Genomic DNA, 26,781 nt, shown 5'->3' with positions numbered 1-26,781 from the left:
CCGAAGATAGAAACCGTGACCTCTGGATGGTGGCAGATGCCGTGTGCGTGGTCGGGGCCCGGCACTCCCCGCCAAGGCCCATCCCGCAGCGTCTGGGACGCTGGCAGTGCCCTGTGCCCGAAGGTGCTCTCTACCCTGGGGCCGGGCTTCTAGGGGAGTTGCCGACCAGCAGCCCCCCGCCCATGACTCCTGGGGGTTGGGGGGATGCCGCCGCAGCCCCTGCCACCCCCCCCCACCCAGTGGGCAGATCCTTGGGGGCCCAGCAGAGCAACTGCTTCAACAGGCCTTCTGTCAGCTTCTTCTGTTTCCTGGGCTCACCTCCTGAGAAAACTTTTCACTCTGGGCTCTCTTGGAGCTCCCTGGGCCCCTCAGGAGTCAGGCAGCAACATCCACAGTACAGAGAGCATCTTGTGTGGGCAGAGCCCTGGCGTCTCTAGCACCTGCCCCTGCGTAGTCGGCTCCTTCCTCTTCTGCTGGCCAGCACGGCCAACGGTGACCCACCACAGCCCGTGGGATGTGACATGCAGAGGATTCTGGGCCACCTCCTTCCTGGTGCACTCTCTACCCCTCCTTGGTGCTCTGGGCTCCAGTGGCCGAGGGCTCTGGCATTGGGCTGGGCAGGGCTGCTCCTCACAGGTTCTCATGCCCGTCATAGACCTAGCCACGGCTCTGGCTCCAGGCCCTGCTGTGGGGGACTTGGACCCACCGCCCTGACCTTATTCCTGGTGCAGGTACCCCAAGGCTCTTCCAGACAACCCCGGTTTTTTTGTCCACTCTACAAAACAACTCATCCTCTCCAGAGGAACCCTGGCCCTGGAGTTTCTGCCCCTCTGCTGTGCTGGTGTTGACCCCCTGGCACTGGGATGTGCCTCCCCTTGTTCCCACATGCCTTGCAGTCTCTCCCAGTCCCTCAAAATCCCCTTCCTGGAGAGTGACCAGTTTCTTTTCCGTTTGTCTCTCTTTTATTCAAATCATCAGAATGTTACCATTTTAGAGCAGGAAGGAGCTGTGTGAAGCAGGAGGGCCTCCTGGGCAGGACGGGGCTCCCACACTGAAGGCCCAATTCTGTCCTCTGTTCACTGTGTCCTTTTCTGGCCCTCGGGGGTAAAATGGACATGCGTCCTGTGCCTGAAATGCAGAGGCACTAAGAGGGGGCTAGTTGTTTTCTTGATTCATAGTGTAGGGGTGAGGACTTCTCCCTCTTCCCTTCTGGGTTCTACAGCTGGTCCAAGAATTAAGTTGACATAAGACTGATGAACAGGGCGATTGGTAGGAGAAGGAAGGGAAGAATGAAGGGGGGGGTAAGCTGAAGGGGGGATGAACCATTAGAGACTATGGACTCTGGGAAACAAACTGAGCGTTTAGGAGGGGAGGGGTGGGGGGATCTGCTGGCCTGGTAATGGGTATTAAGGACGGCATGTGTTGCATGGAGCACTGGGTGTTACACACAAGCAATGAATCATGGAACACAACATCAAAAACTAATGATGTACTGTATGGTGACTAACGTAACATAATAAAAAAATTTGTTAAAAGACTGATGAACAGGAAAAAAACGTTTAATTTTGTATGTACAGGAGCCCCCAAAACACAAGGCTCAAAAGTGACCAAAGCGGACTGTTTTTAATGCTTTTCATGAATAGAAACAGTCAATTGGTGAAGCGTTGACAAGATGAGGGGTTTGGGCTTGGGGTGGTAATCTAGTGAAGTAACAAGGTTGTATAGCCACCTCGGCCGTCACCTGCCCATGGCTGGTGAGGAGGCTGCCTCTCTTCCTCCTGGTGCAGCGAGGGAAGGTCCGAGTGTCCTCTGGCACTGGCTGTTTCTTAAGTAACTTTAATCCAACATAATGTTTGAAAATGGCATATTTGGGAGTGGCCTATGCTACTCTGCTTCACTGGCTGGAAATGAGAAGCTGAGAGTCACTTTGGCGTTGGGGTTGGGGTTGAAGCCTGGCTTAGGACTTGCTGACAGTTGAGGTGTTGAGTACGGAGGGAGGGCCTATAGGCTGTTTTGTTTTTTAAGATTTTGTTTATTTGAGAGAGAGAGAGCAGGAGCAGGGGGAGGCCTAGAGGAAGAGGGAGATGCAGACTCCCTGCTGAGCAGGGAGCCTGAGGTGGGGCTGGATCCCAGGACTCTGAGATCATGACCTGAGCCAAAGGCAGACATTTGACCAACTGAGCTACCCAGGGGCCCCTGATTTTTGGATTTTGAACCACGCTGTATCCGTGAAATAAATCTTACTTGATCGTACTTCTTCCTGTATTGTTGAATTTGGCTTGCTGATATTTTGTTGAGGGTTTTTATATCCATGTTTATCACATATACTGGTCTGTAATTTTCTGTTCTTGTGGCATCTTGGCAGCTTTTGTTAAGGGCAATGCTGGCCTCCTAAAATGATTTGGGAAGCGTTCCTTTTTTTTTTTTTTTTTGTGGAAAAGTTTGAGAAGGATTGGTATTCATTTTCCTTTGAACATTTGGTAGAATTTATAGTGAAGCCATTTGGTCCTGGACTTCTGATTATTGAGGGGCTTTCGGTTACTCATTTAATTTCTCCGCTGGTAACTGGTCTAGTCAGAATTTCTGTCAGTTTGTGATTCAGTCTTGGAAGGTTGCCTGTTTCTGGGAATTAATCCTGTTCTTCTAGGTCGTCCAGTGTGTTGGGGAGTAGTTGTCCGTAGTAGTCTCTTGTGAGCCTCTGTATATCTACGGAATCCGTGGGAACATCTCTTCCATTGCCGCTTAGGAGTTCTCATTCCTTTTTTCACCCTGAGTCCAGCTGAAAATTTGTCAGCTTTGTTCTTTTCGAAGAACCGGGTCTTTGGTTGATCTTTCTGTTGTCTTTTTAAAAATCTTTCCATTGTCTCTTTAGTCTGTAGTTCATCTCTTTCTGTTCTGATATGTTACTTCCTTCTACTAATTTTGGCCTTCCTTTGTTCTTTTTTCTGTTTCCTTGAGGTGTAAATTTAGGTTGCTTATCCAAGACATTTCTTGTTTCTTGAGTTAGGCCTGTATCACTCTAAACTTCCCTCTTAGAAATACCTTTCTTAAGGATTTTATTTATTTATTTCAGAGTGAGAGCACTCACAAGCAGGGAGAGGAGCAGAGAGAGAGAGGAACATACTCCTTCCTGAGTGTGGAACTGACACAGGGCTGGATCCCAGGACCCTGAGATCATGACCTGAGCTGAAACCAAGAATCCAACGCCCATCCGACTGAAGCACCCAGGTACCCAACTTATAAACATTTCTAATAGAATCGGTTACTATTCTTTTCTTTTTGGATGGATGTGGTCTTAATTCTTTTTGAATGAGACAAATTTAATAGCTGGGTCTGTGGTCTTGATTTTGGATATCAACTACAAGCAGTATCCAGCAAAAAGTAGACAACAAATAGTTATTACTGGATTGATGTAGAATTTAATTTTATAACTTGAAATCAATCTGATTTCCCTTATATTATCTCTTGATTTTCATGTTCCCTACACTTTCCTGCTTATCTAGGAGTAATGTAAAACAATATGGCATAATTGAAGGGAGAAAACTTGATTGGACATTATGCAAAGAATAAACCAAAGGCCATTTACCTAAGTTGTGGTACGATGTCAAGAAGGGAAATATGAAGATGTTATGAAAATTATTTGTAATTTCCCATCTCAGACGTAAAGTCTACAATTCTCATTATTCTTGGACATTTTCAAATGTATCCAAACTTGTGGCGAACAAAAGAAAGCAAATCCGAAACTCGTGAGTTGCAATATTTAGAGATGGTGGTTGGATTTGACTGTGAGGCACACAGCCTTCTAACAGGCTATACATGCTGTGGGGTCACACTTTGGTCAGCCACCCGCAGATTCAAAACTCATACACTTTATTAGCATTAACAAGGGGTGAAAAATGGTGTGAAATGGCTGATCAGTAATAATTGTTCTGTGAATATGAATTTTAGTTTGGATAAAAGACACGATATGATTTACTGCAACTTTAGATGTCTCGTTTCTATTATGCTGTCTTGCAAAATTTTCAAAAAGGAAAGGCTGTTGTCCAATTTCAGGTGGTCTGGGGCCAGTTCCAGTTTGTCTAACAATGCTTGAAAATACATATTTGCAATCATGGAGAAAAACAGTTGGGGAGAAATGACTGGGTCCAGAGAGTGAGCTTTGAGAGAACACTTCCCAAAACACTTCCGCTACTTTGAAAAAATTGAAATATAAGAATAGGTGTATTCCTTTTTACATCAGTGGGGTCTGTGACTAATTCCATAGAGATAGATATTGGCCGTTTAATATTGGGTTAAAAGAGATCAGGAGGAATCCCCATTTTTCATTCTTTTTTTTAAAGATGATTTATTTGTATATTTTAGAGAGAGAGAGAGAGAGACAGCATGAGTTGGAGGAGCAGAGGGAGAGGGAGAATCTCAAGCAGACTCCATGTTGAATGCAGAGCCCAATTCAGGGCTCCCCTAGGAACCCCCATTTTTCTTAAAGGGTGTTAGCAAACATGGTTTAAGACAGGGCTTCTCAACCTTGGCTCTGTTGACATTTGGGGCAAGGGAACTCTTGTGGGAGCTGCAGGGAGCCTGGTAGCATGTGGAGCAGCATCCCCGGCCTCTACCCACCAAATGCCAGTAGCACCCGCCCCACAGTTGGGAACCTTCAATGTACCCAGACATTGCCAAGTGTTCCCTGGGGGCCAAAGCACTCCCTGCTTGGGGACCACTGGAAGCCAACAGAATGTGTCCAGAGAACTGGGAAGGTACACCCTCTGGGTATAATATTCTATTATGTACCCCTTAATGGAGTAAAAATAATCTCAGACTGAAGAGACATTGACGGAATGTAAATACAGGGAGAGCGAGAACGCCAATGGAAGCCGCCTCACCGTGTAAACGCCTGGAAGCCAGGATTCAAGGCGAGTAGAGAGGAGCCCTACATTAATTTATTTTCATTCATTAAAATGATTGATAATCATTCATTCCATTCATGAGTTTCTCACATTCTCCAGAGGGTGGCTAAGGAGAGAGCAAGATGGAGAGTTTAGACGAGGTTGATTAAACCGTTACTGAGCCACTACCACCCATGCCTGGCAACATGTACGTAATTTTGTCCCACATTGACTCTGGGTTTGAGAATCCCTGGCACAGATGTGAGTCTCAGTACTCAGTCTGAAGAAGTGGATTATTTCAGGATGTTCATAAATCAAAGTGCAGTATAGCCTGAGGGAGCCTGAACAGCACTGGCCGATAGGATTCCATGATGTAAACGATCTCTGTCTGCCCTGTCCAATATGGTAGCACCAGCTCAGAGTGGCTCTTGAGCCCTTGAAATGTGGCCACCTTTCTTGTGTCACATGTGGAAATGTGAACATTTGGGGGATAGTGAATTAAAAATACACTGTTTAGTGTGCCTGGGTGGCTCAGTTGGTTAAAAGGCCATCTCTTGATCTCAGCTCAGGTCTTGATGGTTGTGTGTTCAATCTCTGCCTTGGGCTCCACACTGGGCAGGAGCCTCCTTAAAAAACAAAACCAAACCCAAAACATCATTTACATTTACTTCACCATTTTCATTGCTCTTGTTTCCAGTGTGCTTATTAGAAAACATGAAACCATGTCTGTGTCTTGCATTAGGTTTTTATCAGAGAGCCCTGATCTAGAAGGTGGAGAATTCTGCCCTGTCAGGACACCTTGAACTCAACCCTGCTCTGGGTTAGTGTCTGGGCCAGGCAGGACCTGCAGGCAGAGCTGCGGATCCTCCTAGGTTCGGATCCTTCTCCCGTCTCAGCTCAAAGCCCCGCGAGGATTCTAGACTTGGTTTCCAATCGGCATTTCAGATCTCCCTCGGTTTGGACCATGTGCCCTTGATTTTGTGTGTTCATTCGTCAGCACTAGAAAGGACATTTACTTAGGACCCATTAGGTATTTCCACTTTAAGGATGAAAGGATTTCAGGAAACAATAGCATTTAAATCACAGATGATCCTGCCATTCAGCTGTCCAGGTGATCTCCCTCTGGGAAGCCACCATGAAGTAGTTTGAAGAGGCAAGCCAATGTCCTGTCTGCCTAGCCTTTCTGGAGAAGTGCTTTGTGGAAAATTTATAAATAAATAAATAAATAAATAAATAAATAAATAAATAAATAAATAAATAAATTTCTGGTTCCTGGCACAGGACTCCTAAAATCCTTGCAGTTTCGTGAGGGATAGGAGAGCCTTTTGTTAGTCATAAAATCTCCAACAGACCTCTCCAGAGTTTAGGCTAAATAGCTGACATAGGGTGGGGCCCAGAAATGGCATCACAGTGGGGCTGGTCACCAGAAGGACCAAACTGGGAGTCAAGGATTGGAAATTTCAGCCCCAGCCACTGGCCATCTGTGAGGGGAGGGGGCTGAAGATTGGGTTATAAAAAGTCTTGAACAAGACGTTGGTGAACACATTAATATTCTGGAAAAGTGATTTTCCCCCAGAGAAGGCATGGAAGCTCTCTGCCACTCCCCACCCCCTTTAGACCTTCCTTGCTCCACGCATCTCTTCCATTGGGCGTTTCCTGAGTTGTATTCTTTATAATAAACTGGTCGATGTAAGTAAAGTGCTTTCCTGACTTCTGAGTCGATCTTTTTTTCCCCTTCATTCATATAACTTTTATTACAGTGTATTTATAATTGTTTTTTCCTTTTTTAAAATTTAAATTCAATTAGACAGCATATAGTACATCGTTAGTTTCAGATCTAGTGTTCAATAATATATCATTTGCGTATACCCCCAGTGCTCATCGCATCACGCGCCCCCCTTAATGCCCATCATACAATTACCTCATCCCCCCCACCTCACCTCCAGCAACCCTCAGTTTGTTTCATATACTTAAATGTCTCTCATGGTTTTTCTCCCTCTCCGATGACCTCCAGTTCAGTTTTCCCTCCATTCCCCTATGATCCTCTGCACTGTTTCTTAGAGTCTACCTATGAGTGAAACCATATACTTGTCTTTCTCTGACTGCTGTGTTTCACTCAGTATAATACACTCCAGTTCTGTCCAGGTCGATGTAAGTGGTAAGAATTCATCCTTTCGAATGGCTGAGTCATATTCCTTTGTATACATGGAGCCCATCTTCTTTATCCATCCACTTGTGGATGTAAGTCATTCTAGTGAAATTATCAACCCTAAGGAGGGGGTCTGAGGGAGTACCTGACCTTGTGGTTGGGCAGAAGTGTGGGTAGCTTGAACACCCCATTTGTGACTGGCCTCTGCAGTGGGGACAGACTTGTGGGACTGAGCCCTGAAATCTGTGGAGTATGAATTGAATTGTTGGAGAACGTGGCGAGTTGGTTGTGGTTGGTGTCAGGAAATAGAGCACACGGGTGTACTTGAAACGTGAACACATCTCCTTCCTCCACTGCACCAATTGACTGCATAAAGCCCCCCCTTAGGGGTCCTCTGTGCTCTGTGGTCTCTTGGAAGAATGGAGTCAGGTTCGACTGGCAGTAGGGGAAGTTGGTTTCCAAGATCAAAGATGTGGAGCCTAGCTGAGAGCTATTCCCTAGGTGAAGCCGTGGATGCCGAAACGACCCCACTGCCCCCTTCCTCACTAATGACTCAGAGATTGTGATATCACAGTTGGTTCCCCACAAAAGGTGGGAATTACCTGACTTTGGGCATTTTATGGGCCTGTGCCCCTCAGTCCCAAGTGCAGAGTAGAGTGACCTGGTAGGTCTCTGATAAAGACTGACGGTTGAGTCCTGCTCTGGACACAAGTGAGCCACCCGACAGAGTCCATTATCAGGACAGCTCGGTTTCTTGTGAGACATCTATTCTTTGGAGGAGCGATCGCCTCATACACTCTTCCTTTCCCGTTGCTTCCCCGCCTCCTTTGGGCTCTTGACTGGTGCCCTTGTGGAAGGTCTCCCTGCCATGCCAGACCTCAGGTGGAATCTATTTCCTATGGAAAGCACCTGTCTCGACTCTTGATTTCCCTCGTAAGACATGTAGCACAGTCTCATCCTTTTTCTTGGCTTTGTGGGGGAAAAATGATACTAATGTATGTCTTAACCTTTTGATATGGAAAAGGTTGTGGCTACCCCAGAGTCCAAAAAAAAAAAAAAAAAAACAAAAAAACAAAAAAACAAAGGCTTCAAAAATCATACTGCCCCCTATGTCTGGTCTTGCTTATTTCCCTCCTTACAACATTTTTACTGATTCACTGCTTAATGATTGTGAGACAAGGTCTCACTTATAGGCATCATTAATTGAGTCCTGAGTTCGATGTTCAGGACAGATTTCTGTGGGAAGGTTTATTGACTGTGGAAAGAGCAGAGAGAAGCCACTGAAATGCAAAAGGAATATGTGGGCCTCTTCTATGTCCAGGCTCTGCATTCTGACCAGTGGCTGAATTTGTTTTTTCTCTCCAATGGGTATGACCTCAGATGTAGATACACCCAATGACAACCTCATGATTTCTGCTACCCTGAGGAGTGTCCAAAGTGGGTATTCGGTTCAGATAGAATCTGAAAGAGGTGCTGAGAGGTTCAGCTACACAACTGGCATCATGGACTCCCCTTGGTTGCCCTCTGGCCACCCTACTGGGAAGTAGATCTGGGGAACATGCAAAGAATAGATGTGGGCATTTGCAAAGAATCTGTTCACTAACTCAGGAAGTTCCAACTGCCTGCAAAACTTGGATTCTGGATTGTGGATTTGAGAAATAGAAAGCCCTCGTTTATTTATTGGCACTGGGCCTAGGGCTGCTCTTTTCATGGACCCCAAGTTCTACCTAGTGGGGATCATCCTGGGTGTGGATATGTGAAACCTTTCATTTTCTAATGTCAGCATTGTGTCCTGGATGAATTCCTAACCTTGTGACCAGGTTTACCAAAATAGTACTTTACCAAAGTAAAGGGGTTGTTTTATGCCATTATTTTCTGGGGCTTGATCTCACGAATCTGAGATCATGACCCGAGCCAAAATTCAGAGTCCAAGGATTCACCAGGTTCCCCGACTACATACAGTTTTTTTTGTTGTTGTTGTTTGTTTGTTTTTTTAGCATGTATTGTAGTTCCTTGGTTAAGTCCACGGCACTTGGTTTTGTTCTAAAAGGTTTCCTTCTTTATGTATATTTGGAACTGGTTCCTTCCATTTCCATTGCTACTTTTCAAGAACAGATCAAAATCCTGTGTCTATTGAGTGCCCATCCATGAGCCAGAACACACACTGAACCCTGCATTTTGGGGAGTATTTAAAGTACTTCATTTAGAAAAGTACTAGTTGTATGTATTGCCCTCAACCCGTTCACTATTACAGAAATGCAGTGGTGAAAATACAGTGATATTTCCCCCCTCATTATTCAGGAAAGAGTCTGCTTTACATACACATACTAACCAAGAAATTCACAAAGGTTGAGAGGTAACTAAGTACGTCCTCTCAGCTATACACAGAGAAAAATCAGGTAGTATGCATAGACGGTGAGAGAATGACATAATTTCATTAGTATATACTTAGAGAAATAATGATTTGAAGAATGGAATTTCTGTGAACACTGCTCTTCATTTCACCTGGGACCCATTTTAAACTATATTCTAGACATGTCTGGTGACTGGAGGATAGAATGGGTGGGGATGGTGTTTTAAATCAAGAGTGGGACCTCTATTTATTCTCAATCTGTTTTTCTTTTCCCTCTTCACCCTGAAGTTTGGCTAGTGACTCTGTTTGGGGGGGGGTGGCAGGTCATCCCCCCTCATGTCTTTTATTTTCAAAAAAAAAAAAAAAGAGTGAGAAAGTGTGAGAGTGGGGTTCAACTTTCGAAACAAAGCATTTACTCTCCCATGCCCCCCTTGTCTGTGAAGACAGGCCCCTGTCGACACCAGAAGTTGGCCGCTGTGCAGCTGCATTGACTCTGAAAGGTCTATGATGACACCATCGCCATGGTGACTTGAGCCACACCTCTGCTGTCCTTTCCAGCTGGGACTCTTTGAGCTGACCCATTCCTAGGGATTGGTGTTTGCTCTGCTGCTCCAACTCAGAATGGGAAATTGCTGTGGTTCCTGCTGTGGTTTCTGCTGTGGTTCCTGCTGTGATGGTATGTTCCTAATGATCTTCTGAATGCTGTTTGCTAGGACTCAGTTCACTCTTTCTCAAACTATTTTTCTCATCGTTGAAAATTTCCTCTCTCCCAATTTCATCTACACATGTTTTATAGTTTTGTTTTATCCCTTGATTTCTACTGTTGGTGGTTCTACTGACCTAGCAGCCTTGGTTTTTGTCCTCCATGGAGAACAATGGACTACTTCCATGATATCCTGCACCCCTCACTTGTCACCCCTAGGTTCTCAAGGGGGGGAAATACGGCAGTGTCTATGTTCGTTTAAGTTTTTTTAAGCATCCTAAATTCTATATTCACATTATTCATTTCTGAAATTTAGAGTGAACCCAGAAAGGTTGATATGGAGGACATTTATCATTATTTTCTCAGTGTCTTACAATGTCTGCCCTCTACCGTTCATCCCCAAAGGGGTATGGATTTCAGGATTTTGGGGACATGTGGGTTCGTTCCTATCAATAGTTGCCCCAAAGAGATCCTCAGAATATGAGAGTCTACGTTTCAATTTATGACCCCCAGACACACATTTCCATTTCTAAGAACTTTGGGTGTTATCCAAAATGACATTTTCTAGAGATTTCAATGGTATGCTACCACCCGTCCCATTCAGTGCCCCAGACGTAAGTATGGTGACAATAGCATGACCTTTTTTCCTCGGTGCCGCAATGAATAGCCGGCCTTTAATGTATGGTGAAAGATGGGTAACTGGTTAATGGATCGAGTTAATGAGTGATCGATAAGCAAGTACACAGATTATTAGTGATGCACAAAGAAAAATAGGTGATGTAGACACAAGAGCAGAGACACGCATTATATATATAAGTATATATGTATATATAGATGATTGCATACGTTTGCACATAGGATTGTAGCTTGAAAACAGAACGTGTCTACATTAAAGTGGTTTTGATGTAATGTGTTTCTTAGTTCTCCTGAACTTTCATCCAGATCTCTTCCCAAAAGCTAAGCTATGTTTTTTTTTTCTTCTATGAGTTGACAAGGGTCTCAGGAACTCCTAGTTTGTTTGGAGGCACTTGTATTTGTGTGAGGAATAAATAATGCAAGATGACATTGTTTCACATGTTTGAAAACACAAGACTTTGTAACAGTGACCCTCCCTTCCTTTACACTGGGATTCATCTCATTTGATCTGCTGACCTTAAGACAGGCAACTGGAACATTCTAGAGAACAGTCATGGATATTTGTGGACAAGGGCTCCAGAGAGTGGATTCAGGGAGACAGCAATAGATTTGCTCGTTTGCTTTTTGTTGTTGTTGTTGTTGTTTGCCTCTGATTCTGTCCAGAGGAAATCATGTTGGGGTAAAATGCTTGTATTTAGGCAAAGCAGCTGTGTGTCACAGAGCAATGGTGTGGGAACTCAGACTCCCAGATTTGAATCCAGCTCTGGAACTTGTGAAATTGTGAGATGTCAGACAAGATCTAGACCCTCTAATTCACCTTTCTGACCACGTGACAGGTGTTCATTCATTCAATGCTCATCACACACTTATGCGATGATTTGTTTCCTCTCCCTGTTCCTCAGGTGGAGGAACGGAGGCACAGAGATGAATGTGACCAGGTTCATGAACTCCTCTAAGTAAAGGAGCCAGGAGGTGAACCCAGGCCTGCAGTCCAGTGCTCGTGCTCTAACTACTGAACCGAACTGCACTTATGACTCAGTCATGGGATCAGTAGTTACTGTGCAAAGAAGCTTTAGCATCTGCATGGATGTCAGGAATTCCCTGAGCCAAGGGGAATCCCAAACACTGTTTGTCATTATGAGGTCACCTCAGTGGTCACATAGCCCAGGGAAGCTCTTGAGCCATAGATGTCCAGATCTTGCCATAGTCATTCATCTGAAAAGGACGTAGAAAGCCTGGTCCGTTTGAAGCCATGATTGTGTTCAGTTCAAAGATTCTGAGGGTTTGGAGGCACCATTTAGGACAAGCCAGTCAAACTCTGTTTGAACACTGGGCTACTCCTCAGCACCTGACCTCAATCTGGTCAGAATGGAGGAGACCCTTTCATGGTGTTTGATGGCATTGTCAGTATGAGTAAGCCCTAGTCATGCCGACATCCTGTGACCTTAGGGACACTGCTGGGACAAGGAAAAATAAGACTCAAAGAACCAGTTCATGATTAACCTTCTGTCCAGAGCTGTTCAGTGCCTGGCCAATCAGTGTCATGGCATGGTCACTCTTCAGGGCATGGCACAAATAGAATAAGAATAGGGAGCATGCTGAGCGGTGCCTGGCTGGCTCCGCCAGTGGAGCATTTGACTCTTGATCTCAGGGTCGTGAGTTCAGTCCCCATGTTGGGCATGGAGCCTATTTTAAAAACAGAGAGAAAGGAATCAGGGACATAGTGTTGTAGATTTGATAACATTCTCCCCATGAGCCCTAAAAAAATGCTTGAATGCCATGAACTACACACTTTAGGGACAGTGACCAACAAGAACTCAAACACTCGTAACAGCCTGCTGTCCATCATCCTTGTTTGGACGCGCTTTTCCAGCTAGGCCAGGGAGTGTCCATGCTCCAGTGGGGGCCTTTGCTCCTTCCGGAGCTCTCCCATTGTTGGCTAGTAAGTGCAAGCATGGAGAGAGGCCATGCTTCATGACTATATACACATAGCCTTGCAAAGCAAGACTAGAAGTCAAACAGCATCAAATGAATAATGGTGCTTGGTTTTCAATGATAGAACTTCATTATTGACAAATCGTCAACAATTGATGAGCTTCCTCACAAAGGATGTGAGATGAAATGCAACAGAAAGTCGTGCTTAGATCTGAATCTAAGTCTCTCAATAAAAGGTTGCTTATTATCATGTGCAAAATAGTATACAGCAGATGATAGATTTAAATGCAAAAGCAGGTGTGGGTGATCCTTACGGAGAGTCATGATGGGGGAGCTTCTCCAGGGTGTGGGTATGGAAGGGTCCCTCTCTATGTGTCCTTTGTATATTCCCTGATTTTTTAAAAAAAGATTTTATTTGAGAGAGAATGAGAGAGCAGAAGCGGTGAGTACGGGGGATGTGGGGTGGGGGAGGAGAAGAGGGACAAGCAGGCACCAAGCTGAGTGCAGAAACAGAGGCCCGGCTCGATCCCAGGACCCTGAGATCATGACCTGAGCCAGGTCAGACGCGTGACCCACTGAGCCACACAGGCGTCCCTGAGGGGTCCCTCTCAAAGGAGGTGGGGCTTGGTCCCCTGCCACTGCAGGGTTTAGAGAAGGATGAGGAGTCTATAAAGACTGGATCTGGGGAAGGAAGGAAGGAAGGAACAGGGAAGGTGCCCATTCAGAGCCAGTGCAGTCCCGGTTCACTCTTAGCCAGGCCTTAGCCCAGGCAGTTTGGAGACTTACTTAGATCAATACCAGTGAGATACTAGAGGTCATAGGCTTAATTTATTAAACCAGCAAAGCACTAGCCCAGGTGGCCATTTTTCCAGTTAATTCACAGGAACTGCTCAGCCAGGGTTGGTCAGTTGAAGGGAAGCTAATTCTTGGTAGAGCTGTCATGTGACAATTAGTTTGGAAAGTCCTGGGTTCTGAATCAGCTTGGGAGCCCCGCAGACCACTGGTCCCTGAGGGTGCTCAACTGGTCCCAGGGAAGGCTCCACGTCAGACAGCTAGTAGGGTGAATGCTGTGGGAGGATGGCCACAGTTGGGCTTCCCCTGGCCCTTCAGAGGGGCTTGTCAAGGGGCATCTGCACTGCGTTCTGGGTCAGGGGTTGAAACCTAGATGTGCGAAGGTGAGCTAGGATTTGGACTTTGCTGTTGGCTCAGGCACCTCCCCCAGGGCATCCACTGTCTCCCACAGACAACTCGGGGCTGGAGGATATGAGAAAGAGATGAGGGAGCCCTGGTTCAGGGCTGCAGGGCTTGATCTCAGGTGTCTGGGCAGGTGTCAGGTGTTCTGGGACCTCTCTCCCCAAGGAACCAACTCCATTCCTGTCCCGGCTCCCCCACTCAACATTAAGTTGTCTCTATAGCTTGGCTTTGGTAAATAGTGCTGCCGAACATGGGCAGATATTTCTCTGAAATCTAGACTTGAATTCAAATGGATTTCTTATCCAAGAGTGGGATTGCTGGGTGTAATGGTAGTTCTTTTGTGAATTTTTTTGATGAAGTCCCATATTGTGTTTTCATAGTGACTGCATCAGTTTACATTCTCTGTGGGGTATTTGAAGGCTATATGAACCCTAAGACCTTCCGAAAGCCCTCTCTGACTCAGGTGGCTTTGCTAGGCAAATGATGAACCATGGGATCAAAAGTTTGAACTCTGATGAACTTATCACTCCTTTTCCTATGGCCTTCTGATAGCAAGATGTCAACAGCTCTTTCTGTTGTCATGCATTTCCCATGGTCTCTGAGAAAACAAAAAACAAAAGTGAAGAAAACATCCATATTTTCTCTAGGTCTCCGGAAGCTGGCCAGGAGAATAAAGCCGAAGGTTCACCCCACTTCTGACTCTGTCGAAGGTACCGTGGAAATTCATTCATTAAGTTGATTCAAGAATAATTATTCTAGGGGCACCTGGGTGGTGTCCAACTCTTGATTTTGGCCCAGGTCATGATGTCAGGGTCATGAGATTGAACCCCGTGTTGGGCTCCATGCTGGGTATGGAGCCTGCTTCAGATTCTCTCTCCCTTTCCCTATGCCCCTCCTCTGCTCACACTCTCTCTTTGTCTCTAAAAGAAAAAAGAAGAAGAAGAATCATTACACTAGTTTTCAGTGTCCCATACTTAAGACAAAAATGCCAAGCCATATTATTTTTGTTTCACGTGTGACAATTTTAATTTAGCTGGTCACTCATCAGTTTATAACCACAGTAGTCAAATGGCATTTGCAACTCAAGTCTGTTCACATTTCATGGTAGGTATAGTGAAGCTAAGGAATGGACATTAGTCTGTTATCAAATATTAGGAAAAATAGATCTTTTATTATTTTTAATGAATAGACGTTATTACTTCAAATAGGTTTAGATTAAGATAATAATTGAGCAGATAATATAAAAAGTTTCCCTATCATCCTTATCCCTTGGCGCACAATTTCCACAATCCTTAAAAGCTTCATCAGTGTGGAACACGTGTAACGAATCACAAACCAGCGTAGCGATATTAATACTCATTGAAGGCCAGCATCGCTAGGAAGGTCTGCTCTGTGTTGTGCAGGAGTATGGGTTTTGACAAATGTGTAAAGTCGTGTATCCACCATGTACAGAGTAACTTCACTGCCTTGAAAATCCTGTGTTTAACCTATTCATGCCTTTGCCCTTTCTCTAGAAATCTTAACAACCGTTGACCTTTTGTCATCTCTATAGCTTTCCTTTCTCCAGAATGTCATCTAGTTGGAACCGTAAAGCATGTTGCTTTTCCAAACTGACTTCTTTCACTTTTATCTATACAGTTCACATTCGTCGATGTCTTTTTGTGACTTGATTGCTCAATTATTTTTTTTAATCTTCTTTTTATTATTGTTTGAGGGAGAGAGTGAGTGAAAGTGTGTGGGGAGGGGCGGAGGAAGAGGGAGAGAGAATCTTCAGCAGCCTCCATGCTCAGCAGGGAACCCGTCTGACGTGGGGCTGGATATCATGCCCCTGAGATCATGACCTGAGCCCAAATCAAGAGGTGGATGCTTAACTGAGTGAGCCAGCTATGTGCTCCAGTAGCTCAGCTATGTTTATTACCAAATCGTATTGCATCGTAAGGGTGTATTGCCGGTTGTTTCTCCGTTCACCTAGTGTAGGACAGCTTAGTCGCCTCTAGATTTGGTGTTCGTAAATCAAGCCGATAGAAGCACTCCTGGGCCAGTTTTCATGCGGACACATTTTTCAACTCAACCGGGTAAATACCTAGGAGTGAGATGGCTGGATGACACAGCAAGACTGTGTTTTGCTTTGTAAGATTTGATAGGATTCACCAGTCAAACCATCTGGGGCCGGCTCTTCCTTTCTGGGAAATGTATTAACTATCGGTTAAATGTTTTTGATACCTGCCTGTTCAGATCATCTATTTCCTTTCAGTGGGTTTTGGTAGTTTTGTGACTTTGAAGGAATTGGCCTCTTTCCTTTCAGGAATCCTAGAATTTTTCCATGTATTCCTTTAGAATCCTTTCAACGTGACGTCTCCTCTTTCATCTGTTGTTAATGTGTGTCTTCCCTCTTTCTTCATGGTTAGTCAGGCTAGAGCTTTATCCATTTTACTGATATTTACAAAGAACCAGCTTTTGTCTTGGTTTGGTTGATTTTGTCTGAGAGTTTTTTGTGTTCCATTTCATTGGTATCTGCAATTATAGGATTTTTTTTCTCTTACTTGCTTTATATGACATGACTCTTTTTTGCCTTGTTTTCTAAGGAAGAAGCCTATTCACTTTGAATCTTTCTTACTTTCCAACACGATGACATTCAGTAGTATAAATTCTCCCAAGCACTGCCTTTGCATACATTTTTGTCAACGTATATTTTCATTTCGTTTAGTTCAAAATCTTTTCAAGCTTCTCTTGAAACTTCCTCTTTGACCATTTTTTAAAAATTTCCAGCTATTTGGGGATTTCCCAAGATTTCTTGCTGTGGCTGAGCTCTAGTTTAATTTCATAGAGGTCTGAGAGCAGCTGTTGTATTGCTTCTGCTCTTTGAGATGTGTTGGGGTGTGTTTTATGGCCCAGCATGTGGTCTCTTGCTGAATGTTCCAGGTGAGCTGGAGAAACAGTATATTCTGCTAGAGAGTCTGTGCTCCAGGAAACCTGGATTCCCTGTGTTCCCTTTCCTGTCTCCTCAGGGCCACGGTTTGTCCTGTGTCCTCCCCTCTCCATGGATCCGAGAGTGGTTGATTTTTCAGTGTCTTCAGGCTTTTTCTTGTTCGTAGGGTGGACAGTGATTGCCATGATCCTTGCATGTGGAGCCCTCTACTTTTGTCTTCATGTGCCTTCAACTCCCTTCTCCTGAAATGTGTCTTGACTTCAAGATATTTGGGCACACGCTGCTTCCATTCATATAACCAGGTCTCCAAAAACAGCCGAGAAGCCTGTGTCTAGATGTCAGCTTACGTAGCAAAACACACGTTTTCTTTGACGTTCCACCTTTTACATTGGCTGTTATCCTAAGTTAGAGGTTTACAGAAATATCAGCCATATGCTTTCACTCAACGTGTTACCCTCCCAGAGGTATGGACTAGTGAAAATAGAGAATATATGTGTTTTTACATATATCCATTGAGTATCCAGCCTTTCACACACAATGACAGACCAAGAAACCCATTGACAGAGATGGATAGATATGCATGTACATAGGGAGTTAGTAACATAGAAAAAAGAAAAGGTAACGTTTTGAGATGAAGAGACATATGAATTTCTGTATGTAGACAATTGCATCCTTGTGCACATAGAGCTCCAGCTTTAGAAAAGCACGAGCCTCTATTCATGTGGTTGTGAGGTAATGCACAGGTCAGGTCCCCTGAGTCTGCATCCAGCGTGCTGTGCAAAGGCGAAGCTCTGGTCTCTCGCATGGCTGGGCAACAGGTCTTAGCTTGAGGTGCTCACATGTAGGAGGAGGAAATCTCACAAGATGATAGAGTTTCACACGTTGTAGAACATGAGTATGTTAGGTACATAAGCTCTCTCCCACCAGTCAACTGGTGTTCGTCGTGTTGGACCAGATAGCTGTCAGGTCAGGCAACTAATTCATTCTGGAAGCATCATGCACATTATTTTGGGAAATGGCCACTTAGTGTGTCCTCAGGCAGTCAGAAAAAGCATTTCTGAGACCTTTATGTGACTCCTTAAACACCGGGTCTGGCTTAACATAAAGGAGTCCTTTTTAGACAAAGCAGGTGTGCGTCATGGGGAAAGCACTGGCCTGGGAGCTTGGACAGCAGAGTTTGACTGCAGCTCTGAGTTCTGTGGAGTTATGGCATCTCAGATGAGACATTTCACCTCCAAGGAACCTTCCTGAGCATTTCCATGGCATGCTTTACTTACACTAACCATTCAACCCTCACCACCAATGCAGTACTTTGCTTGCTAAGGGCAGTATTCAGATGGAGAAACTGAGGCACAGAGCTGAATGCGCCCAAGCACACAAGCTCTTAAGTGGAAATGCCAAAATGTGCACCCAGATGGCTGGACCCATGCTGCTACTCTGAGATACTGAACTGCACTTCCCACACTGACAAGCATAGCTCTGAGCCATGGGTTCAACAGAAACCATGCAGGATCTTTCCAAGGCCTGTGTATATATCTGAGCTGCATGAGTCTACAAAAGATCCCAAGTACTGTCTACCATTATGAGGTGGCCTCAGTGGTCACATGGAGGGCAGACTTGGGCATAGCCCTTAGTGTGAAAAGCACACAGAAGGTCCAAACTGTCTGTCCAGCTCACAGATTTTGAGACTGGGAGGCACAACATTGAAAAACGTGGTAAATCTCTCTCAGTGTTGGGTCACTTCTCAGCGGCTGGCCCCAAACGGGAATCAAGAGATAGTTTAGTGCTCTTTGATTGCATGATCCCCCTGAGCCCCAGAAAGCCTCCAGTGCTGGCAGTGACACACCCAAGCAACAAGGACAAATAAGAACTCCAAGTAACATTTGGTTACTAACCCAGGGTCCGCTCTTTTTCCTGCACCTCTCTTACAGAGCTGAGGTAGAGGACGTCGGGAGGAAGCCAGGCCTCCCACTGTAAAGGACCATCCCATTAGTGGATGACTACTGCTAGCACGGAGAGCCACCCGACTCAGTGAACACATACATGAGACACACACTGGATGGGGAAATACCATAAGATTAATGATGTTATTTTTATTTATTTCATATTTTTAAATTTTTGGACTATCTTCTGTCTTTAGGGTGTCTTTATTTTTCATCATTATTATTTTTTAATGGAAGTAGTTGAGCTGACACACCATATTCCGTTCGTTTCAGGTGTACCTTTGCCTTCAATGGCAAAGCCAGGACTCTGTTTCTCCCTTCTTTGCTGCTTCTCTTCTCTGCATCTCCTTCCATGAAGAAGGGGGCTCACCAATAGCCAACTGCAGGCTTTTCTTTTTTAATGTAAATTCAAATTAGGTAACATATACTGTATTAGTAGTTTCAGGGGTAGAACTTAGTGGTTCATCTGTTGCGGTAACAGCCAGTTGTCATTCCATCAAGTGCCCTCCTTAAGGCCCATCACCCAATTACCCCATCCCCCCACTTCAGCAGCCTCAGTGTGTTCTCTAGATATATGGGAATATTACTCAACCGTTAAAGGACTCAAATCTTGTCATTGGCAAGTGCATGCTGTTAAACCAACCACATCCCTCACCAACCCCCCCTTCAGCAGCCCTCAGTTTGTAATATAGATACACTGTAAATTACTCAACCACCAGAAGGAATCAAATCTTGCCGTTGGCAACTGCATGCTGTTTAACCAACCACATCTATCTCCACTGTTCTGTCGTTCAAGTCAAGCAGAGCTCTCTGAGTCATTCATGAGATAGAGCACCGTGGAGGGAAGGTACTCTGTGTCCTGTAGTCTGTCTCCTGTTCAGATAGCCAGTTGGAGGAGCTTCGTCCTGGCCGAACAATTAGAGAGACTTTGCTACGGGCAGAGGGAGGGGTGGGGCTCCCTCACGACACCACAGTGTGCAACCAGGCGACCTCTTTGTAGACTAACTGACTCACATTGACCAGGTTGCCTTAAGCTAGAAAGTCAAAGGTCTGTTTCTCCTTCGTTTTCTCATCCTCTTGTTTGCTTTTCCTCACCCACCAAGGAGAATGGCCTAGCAGCAGCTCAGCCCATGCTTCTTAGCCAGTCACTCCCATAGAGTCTTGTCCCGTGTCCATATCAACAGTGATCATAGAGTAATTCCCGAGTAGGACCAACAATGGACTGACACTTACTCTGTGTCCTTTCAGAGTCAACCAAGGAGGACCTTGGCAAGAAACCACCATGGCCCAACACATCGAGGGTAAGCTTGGCTGTCTTTGCCTGAGAAAGAAATGTTTCTTACTTGAGTTTCGTCTTTTTGAAGTGAGTTCAGCTATGACAACATGACAGTGTAGTTTTTAGACGTGAGGTACCATTTTCTTGGGGTGTTGGGAGGGGAGGTTGTAAACTGTGTGGTAGGGGACCTTTTACTCAGAAGCGGTTTTTCCTCCCTGAATTAAGAGTTTTGTAATTGTGCTTCAGGGAATTTGAAAGATCCATCCCCCAGGAAAAGCTCATGCCTTTTCCACGGGTGCACACTGTGCTTCCTTTCCGGGCCTTTGTCTTTCCTGCTGTTTCTCATTTGGTTTTCAATAGTCACCAAGAGAACCCTTGATGACACAGTATGCATATGACCTGACTCTCAGGGTGTGTTCTTTTCTGTAAATTCAGGTGGCCCCAGAACCATGTGGAGGTGGTACGTATTCTGGAATCAGTCCCTTGCTGAGGAAAAACTCTAGATGATAAGGCAGGTTGGGGGGATGTCCTCACTGTCCTCAGTCTGGAGAGCCATCTGATTCCAGGTTCCTGGTAGGACTGAGGCTTGGGAGTGTGGGGAAAAGCAGACTCCAGGTGAGAAACTATGTGCATGTGTCTCCAGTCCTAGGAAACCAAGGCATTCCCCCTGGGTGGTGTGGGTGTGTGTGCATGAGGCTTGGAGGTTAGGTGTCTTGTGTAGTGTGATTGTGAGTGTGTGTGTGTGTGTGTGTGAGAGAGAGAGCAAGAGAAAGAGAGAGACAGAGAGAGAGAAGACAGAAACATAGAGAGAGAGACACAGAGAGAGAGAGAAAGGTGTTTCTCCAGGAGATATGTCAGACAGATACTGCATGATGTCACCCTTCTCCAAAGCCATGTCATCACACTGCGCACTTTAGAGCCTTACTGCAGTGGGTGGCCCAGCAGGGGCACTTCAGTCCATGCTTGGAAACCAGCTGGCTCCATAAACGCCAGCCTCGTGTCCATATCAAGCAACATTCCATGAATATTCTTGGGCAACAAGAGGAATGTGCTGACGGGTACTCTGTGTCTTAGATGCCTTGGAGGAAGACATCGATCCCATCAAAGGAGACAGCGCCGGAGGCACACCTCTCGCCATGGTGAGCTAGAAGTTCTTTGTCCGAGGAACAGATGTTGCTTTCTTGGTTTCTTTCCAATCAAATTCAGATGAAAATCAGACAATGTACATTTGAGATTATACATATAGATCTCATATAATTTTCTTTTTTGGGAGAGCATTGAGTGATTGTCTCTGCCAACCGTTAGGGGATTTGAGAGGACATTTACCATTGGCGACACCAAACATGGTTCTAAACGCTGTGGTAGGATCCTGTCCCTCAGTAACACTTTCTCCTGCTTGGATGAAGCATTTTGTAGTCACCGTCCTGAATGCACTGGACAGACATGTCCCCCAGGAAAAACAACTTCCTAAGGCATCCAGTTCACTTACTTTGGGGTCATTGGACTCAACCACTGTGTTCCATCTGGGTTCCTAAAGTCATTGAGGGAAATAAAGCTCATGCAGACAGACAGTGTGTAGCATGACCTGAGCCTCACGGTGTCCTCTTTTCTGTACCTGCAGGTGACACCTTCAACCATCACCAGCGAGAGCGGTACGTATTCTGGAATCAGCCTCTTCCTGAGATAAAACTCTAGATGTTAATGCAGGTGGGGCATCCTTGCAATCCTCAGTCTGGCGAGCCGCCCTGATTGGGTTGTGGGGGTGTGGGGCACCAGAGATTTCCCAGGTGAAAAAATGTGTCCATGTGTCTACAGTCCTAGGAAGCCATTGTATTCCCTGTGTGTGGTGTGGGTGTGTGTTCATGAGGCTTGGGGTTGGGGTTTCTTTTGTGGCTCTATGTGGTGTGATTGTGAGTGTGTGATTTTGTGTGGGAGACAGGGAGAGACAGACACAGACAGAGAGATGCAGAGAGGGAGAGGGAGAGATGGAAAGAGTGAGAGAGAGATTGCATATGTCTCCAGGAGGTGTATCCCACTGCCAATGCACAATTCCCATTGTCCACATTCTCAAAAAGAAAGAAAGAAAGAAAGAAAGAAAGAAAGAAAGAAAGAAAGAAAGAAAGAAAGAAAGAAAAAAGAAAAGACAAGATGAGATAAAGAAATCTCATCACAGGGCACACATTTTAGCCCTATTAGCGCAGGAGGCCCAGTGGTGGCGTTCAGCCCATGCCTGGGAACCAAATGCCGCCATATGCTCTAACCCCATTCATAGTAAGCAATACTCCTCGAGGCATTCTTTTTTTTTTTTTAAGATTTTATTTATTTGAGAGAGAGAGAGTGAGAGCACAAACAGGTGAGAGGGGCAGAGGGAGAGAGAAAAGCAGACCCTTGCTGAGCAGAAGCCCCATCCGGGACTCGATCCCAGGACCCTGCGGTCCTGACTTGAGCTGAAGGCAGATGGTTCACCGACTGAGCCACCCAGGCTCCCCACCCCGCATCATTCTTGAGCAGCACCACCAATACGCTGACAGGTACTCTGTGTCCTTCTAGATGTGACTGATGATGGCGCTGTCTGGTCCTGGCTGTATCAGAGGATCCCAGAGGAGGAGGGCCTGCCTCCTGACAGGGTGAGCTCGCCTGTCTATCCCCGAGGAACAAATGTTGCTTTCTGGGTTTCTTTCCAATCAAATTCAGATGAAATTCAGACAGTATACTCTGTGTTGGCGAATTGAACATAATACTAAAACAAAAATCATTTTCCTAATGTCAACTGCTTGTATATGGAAATGAAATTATTTTTATATACAGATTTTATGTAAAAAGCTATATATACTTTTGAGATTCTACATATGGAATTTCCCTGGTCGGGAGAGCGTTGAGTGGTTGTCTCTGCCAACCGTTAGCTGATTCGAGAGGACATTTAGCATTGGCGACACCAAACGTGGTTCTGAACGCTGTGGTAGGATCCTGTCCCTCAGTAACACTTTCTCCTGCTTGGATGAAGCATTTTGTAGTCACCGTCCTGAATGGCCTGGACAGACATGTCCCCCAGGAAAAACAACTTCCTAAGGCATCCCCAGACACTCACTTTGGGGTCGTTGGACTCAACCACTGTGTTCCATCTGGGTTCCTAAAGTCATTGAGGGAAATAAAGCTCACACAGACAGTGTGTAGCATGACCTGGGCCTCACGGTGTCCTCTTTTCTGTACCTGCAGGGGACAGGAGCATCTGGTGAATGCGGTACGTATTCTGGAATCAGCCTCTTCCTGAGACAAAACACTAGATGTTAATGCAGGTGGGGCATCCTTGCAATCCTCAGTCTGGCGAGCCGCCCTGATTGGGTTGTGGGGGTGTGGTGGACAGGAGATTTCCCAGGTGAAAAAGTGTGTCCATGTGTCTACAGTCCTAGGAAGCCATTGTATTCCCTGTGTGTGGTGTGGGTGTGTGTGCATGAGGCATGGTGTTGGGGTGTCTTTTGTGGCCCTATGTGGTGTGATTGTGAGTGTGTGTGTGTGTGTGAGAGAGAGAGAGAGGAACAAAGACAGAAAGACAGAGAGACATAGAGAGACAAAGACAAAGAGAGAGATGACCGAGAAAGAGAGACAGAGAGGGGGAGAAAGAGAGAGAAAGGTGTTTCTCCAGGAGATATGTCAGACAGATACTGCATGATGTCACCCTTCTCCAAAGCCATGTCATCACACTGCGCACTTTAGAGCCTTACTGCAGTGGGTGGCCCAGCAGGGACACTTCAGTCCATGCTTGGAGACCAGCTGGCTCCATACACCCCAGCCTCGTGCCCATATCAAGCAACATTCCATGAATATTCTTGAGCAACAAGAGGAATGTGCTGACGGGTACTCTGTGTCCTAGATGCCTTGGAGGAAGCCCTGGATCCCATCAAAGGAGACAGCGCCGGAGGCACACCTCTCACCATGGTGAGCTAGAAGTTCTTTGTCCGAGGAACAGATGTTGCTTTCTTGGTTTCTTTCCAATCAAATTCAGATGAAATTCAGACAGTATACTCTGTGTTGGCGAATTGAACATAATACTAAAACAAAAATCATTTTCCTAATGTCAACTGCTTGTATATGGAAATGAAATTATTTTTATATACAGATTTTATGTAAAAAGCTATATGTACTTTTGAGATTCTACCTATGGAACTTCCCTGGTGGGGAGAGCGTTGAGTAGTTGTCTCTGCCAACCGTTAGCTGATTCGAGAGGACATTTAGCATTGGCGACACCAAACGTGGTTCTAAATGCTGTGGTAGGATCCTGTCCCTCAGTAACACTTTCTCCTGCTTGGATGAAGCATTTTGTAGTCACCGTCCTGAATGCACTGGACAGACATGTCCCCCAGGAAAAACAACTTCCTAAGGCATCCAGTTCACTTACTTTGGGGTCGTTGGACTCAACCACTGTGTTCCATCTGGGTTCCTAAAGTCATTGAGGGAAATAAAGCTCATGCAGACAGACAGTGTGTAGCATGACCTGAGCCTCACGGTGTCCTCTTTTCTGTACCTGCAGGGGACAGGAGCATCTGGTGAATGCGGTACGTATTCTGGAATCAGCCTCTTCCTGAGACAAAACACTAGATGTTAATGCAGGTGGGGCATCCTTGCAATCCTCAGTCTGGCGAGCCGCCCTGATTGGGTTGTGGGGGTGTGGTGGACAGGAGATTTCCCAGGTGAAAAAGTGTGTCCATGTGTCTACAGTCCTAGGAAGCCATTGTATTCCCTGTGTGTGGTGTGGGTGTGTGTGCGTGAGGCTTGGGGTTGGGGTTTCTTTTGCGGCTCTATGTGGTGTGATTGTGAGTGTGTGTGTGTGTGTGAGAGAGAGAGAGAGGAACAAAGACAGAAAGACAGACATAGAGACAATGACAAAGAGAGAGATGACCGAGAAAGAGAGACAGAGAGGGGGAGAAAGAGAGAGAATGGTGTTTCTCCAGGAGATATGTCAGACAGATACTGCATGATGTCACCCTTCTCCAAAGCCATGTCATCACACTGCGCACTTTAGAGCCTTACTGCAGTGGGTGGCCCAGCAGGGGCACTTCAGTCCATGCTTGGAAACCAGCTGGCTCCATACACCCCAGCCTCGTGCCCATATCAAGCAACATTCCATGAATATTCTTGAGCAACAAGAGGAATGTGCTGACGGGTACTCTGTGTCCTAGATGCCTTGGAGGAAGCCCTGGATCCTATCAAAGGAGACAGCGCCGGAGGCACACCTCTCGCCTTGGTGAGCTAGAAGTTCTTTGTCCGAGGAACAGATGTTGCTTTCTTGGTTTCTTTCCAATCAAATTCAGATGAAATTCAGACAGTATATTCTGTGTTGGCGAATTGAACATAATACTAAAACAAAAATCATTTTCCTAATGTCAACTGCTTGTATATGGCAATGAAATTATTTTTATATACAGATTTTATGTAAAAAGCTATATGTACTTTTGAGATTCTACCTATGGAACTTCCCTGGTGGGGAGAGCATTGAGTGGCTGTCTCTGCCAACCGTTAGCTGATTCGCGAGGACATTTAGCATTGGCGACACCAAACGTGGTTCTAAACGCTGTGGTAGGATCCTGTCCCTCAGTAACACTTTCTCCTGCTTGGATGAAGCATTTTGTAGTCACCGTCCTGAATGCACTGGACAGACATGTCCCCCAGGAAAAACAACTTCCTAAGGCATCCAGTTCACTTACTTTGGGGTCGTTGGACTCAACCACTGTGTTCCATCTGGGTTCCTAAAGTCATTGAGGGAAATAAAGCTCATGCAGACAGACAGTGTGTAGCATGACCTGAGCCTCACGGTGTCCTCTTTTCTGTACCTGCAGGTGACACCTTCAACCATCACCAGCGAGAGCAGTACGTATTCTGGAATCAGCCTCTTCCTGAGATAAAACTCTAGATGTTAATGCAGGTGGGGCATCCTTGCAATCCTCAGTCTGGCGAGCCGCCCTGATTGGATTGTGGGGGTGTGGGGCACCAGAGATTTCCCAGGTGAAAAAATGTGTCCATGTGTCTACAGTCCTAGGAAGCCATTGTATTCCCTGTGTGTGGTGTGGGTGTGTGTTCATGAGGCTTGGGGTTGGGGTTTCTTTTGTGGCTCTATGTGGTGTGATTGTGAGTGTGTGATTTTGTGTGGGAGACAGGGAGAGACAGACACAGACAGAGAGATGCAGAGAGGGAGAGGGAGAGATGGAAAGAGTGAGAGAGAGATTGCATATGTCTCCAGGAGGTGTATCCCACTGCCAATGCACAATTCCCATTGTCCACATTCTCAAAAAAAAAGAAAGAAAGAAAGAAAGAAAGAAAGAAAGAAAGAAAGAAAGAAAGAAAGAAAGAAAAAAGAGAAGAAAAGACAAGATGAGATAAAGAAATCTCATCACAGGGCACACATTTTAGCCCTATTAGCGCAGGAGGCCCAGTGGTGGCGTTCACCCGATGCCTGGGAACCAAATGCCGCCATATGCTCTAACCCCATTCATCGTGAGCAATACTCCTCGAGGCATTCTTTTTTTTTTTTTAAGATTTTCTTTATTTGAGAGAGAGAGAGTGAGAGCACAAACAGGTGAGAGGGGCAGAGGGAGAGAGAAAAGCAGACCCTTGCTGAGCAGAAGCCCCATCCGGGACTCGATCCCAGGACCCTGCGGTCCTGACTTGGGCTGAAGGCAGATGGTTCACCGACTGAGCCACCCAGGCTCCCCACCCCGCATCATTCTTGAGCAGCACCACCAATACGCTGACAGGTACTCTGTGTCCTTCTAGATGTGACTGATG

The 26,781-nt window shown here is 45.6% G+C and overlaps 1 protein-coding gene across 1 annotated transcript in view; it reads left to right on the top strand.

Moving 5' to 3' along the window:
* The first annotated feature begins 3,187 nt into the window (after nt 1–3,187).
* The window catches only part of LOC148107259 (uncharacterized), a 35,331-nt gene continuing 11,737 nt past the window's right edge, over nt 3,188–26,781 (top strand). Inside the window, exons 1-11 of the mRNA XM_087858729.1 lie at nt 3,188–3,228; nt 14,501–14,563; nt 19,974–20,026; nt 20,437–20,461; nt 21,076–21,140; nt 21,623–21,653; nt 22,552–22,628; nt 23,218–23,242; nt 23,873–23,937; nt 24,530–24,554; nt 25,179–25,243. Of these exons, the coding sequence (XP_087714855.1) occupies nt 21,138–21,140; nt 21,623–21,653; nt 22,552–22,628; nt 23,218–23,242; nt 23,873–23,937; nt 24,530–24,554; nt 25,179–25,243 (291 nt within the window). The 5' untranslated portion in view covers nt 3,188–3,228; nt 14,501–14,563; nt 19,974–20,026; nt 20,437–20,461; nt 21,076–21,137. The remainder of the gene's footprint in view (nt 3,229–14,500; nt 14,564–19,973; nt 20,027–20,436; nt 20,462–21,075; nt 21,141–21,622; nt 21,654–22,551; nt 22,629–23,217; nt 23,243–23,872; nt 23,938–24,529; nt 24,555–25,178; nt 25,244–26,781) is intronic.

The sequence above is a fragment of the Ursus americanus genome, chromosome 33 (assembly GCF_024610735.1).
Source record: "Ursus americanus isolate L20-20 chromosome 33, mUrsAme1.1.p, whole genome shotgun sequence".
Taxonomy (NCBI): Eukaryota; Metazoa; Chordata; class Mammalia; order Carnivora; family Ursidae; genus Ursus; species Ursus americanus.
This window is presented reverse-complemented; position numbering and strand designations above follow the sequence as displayed.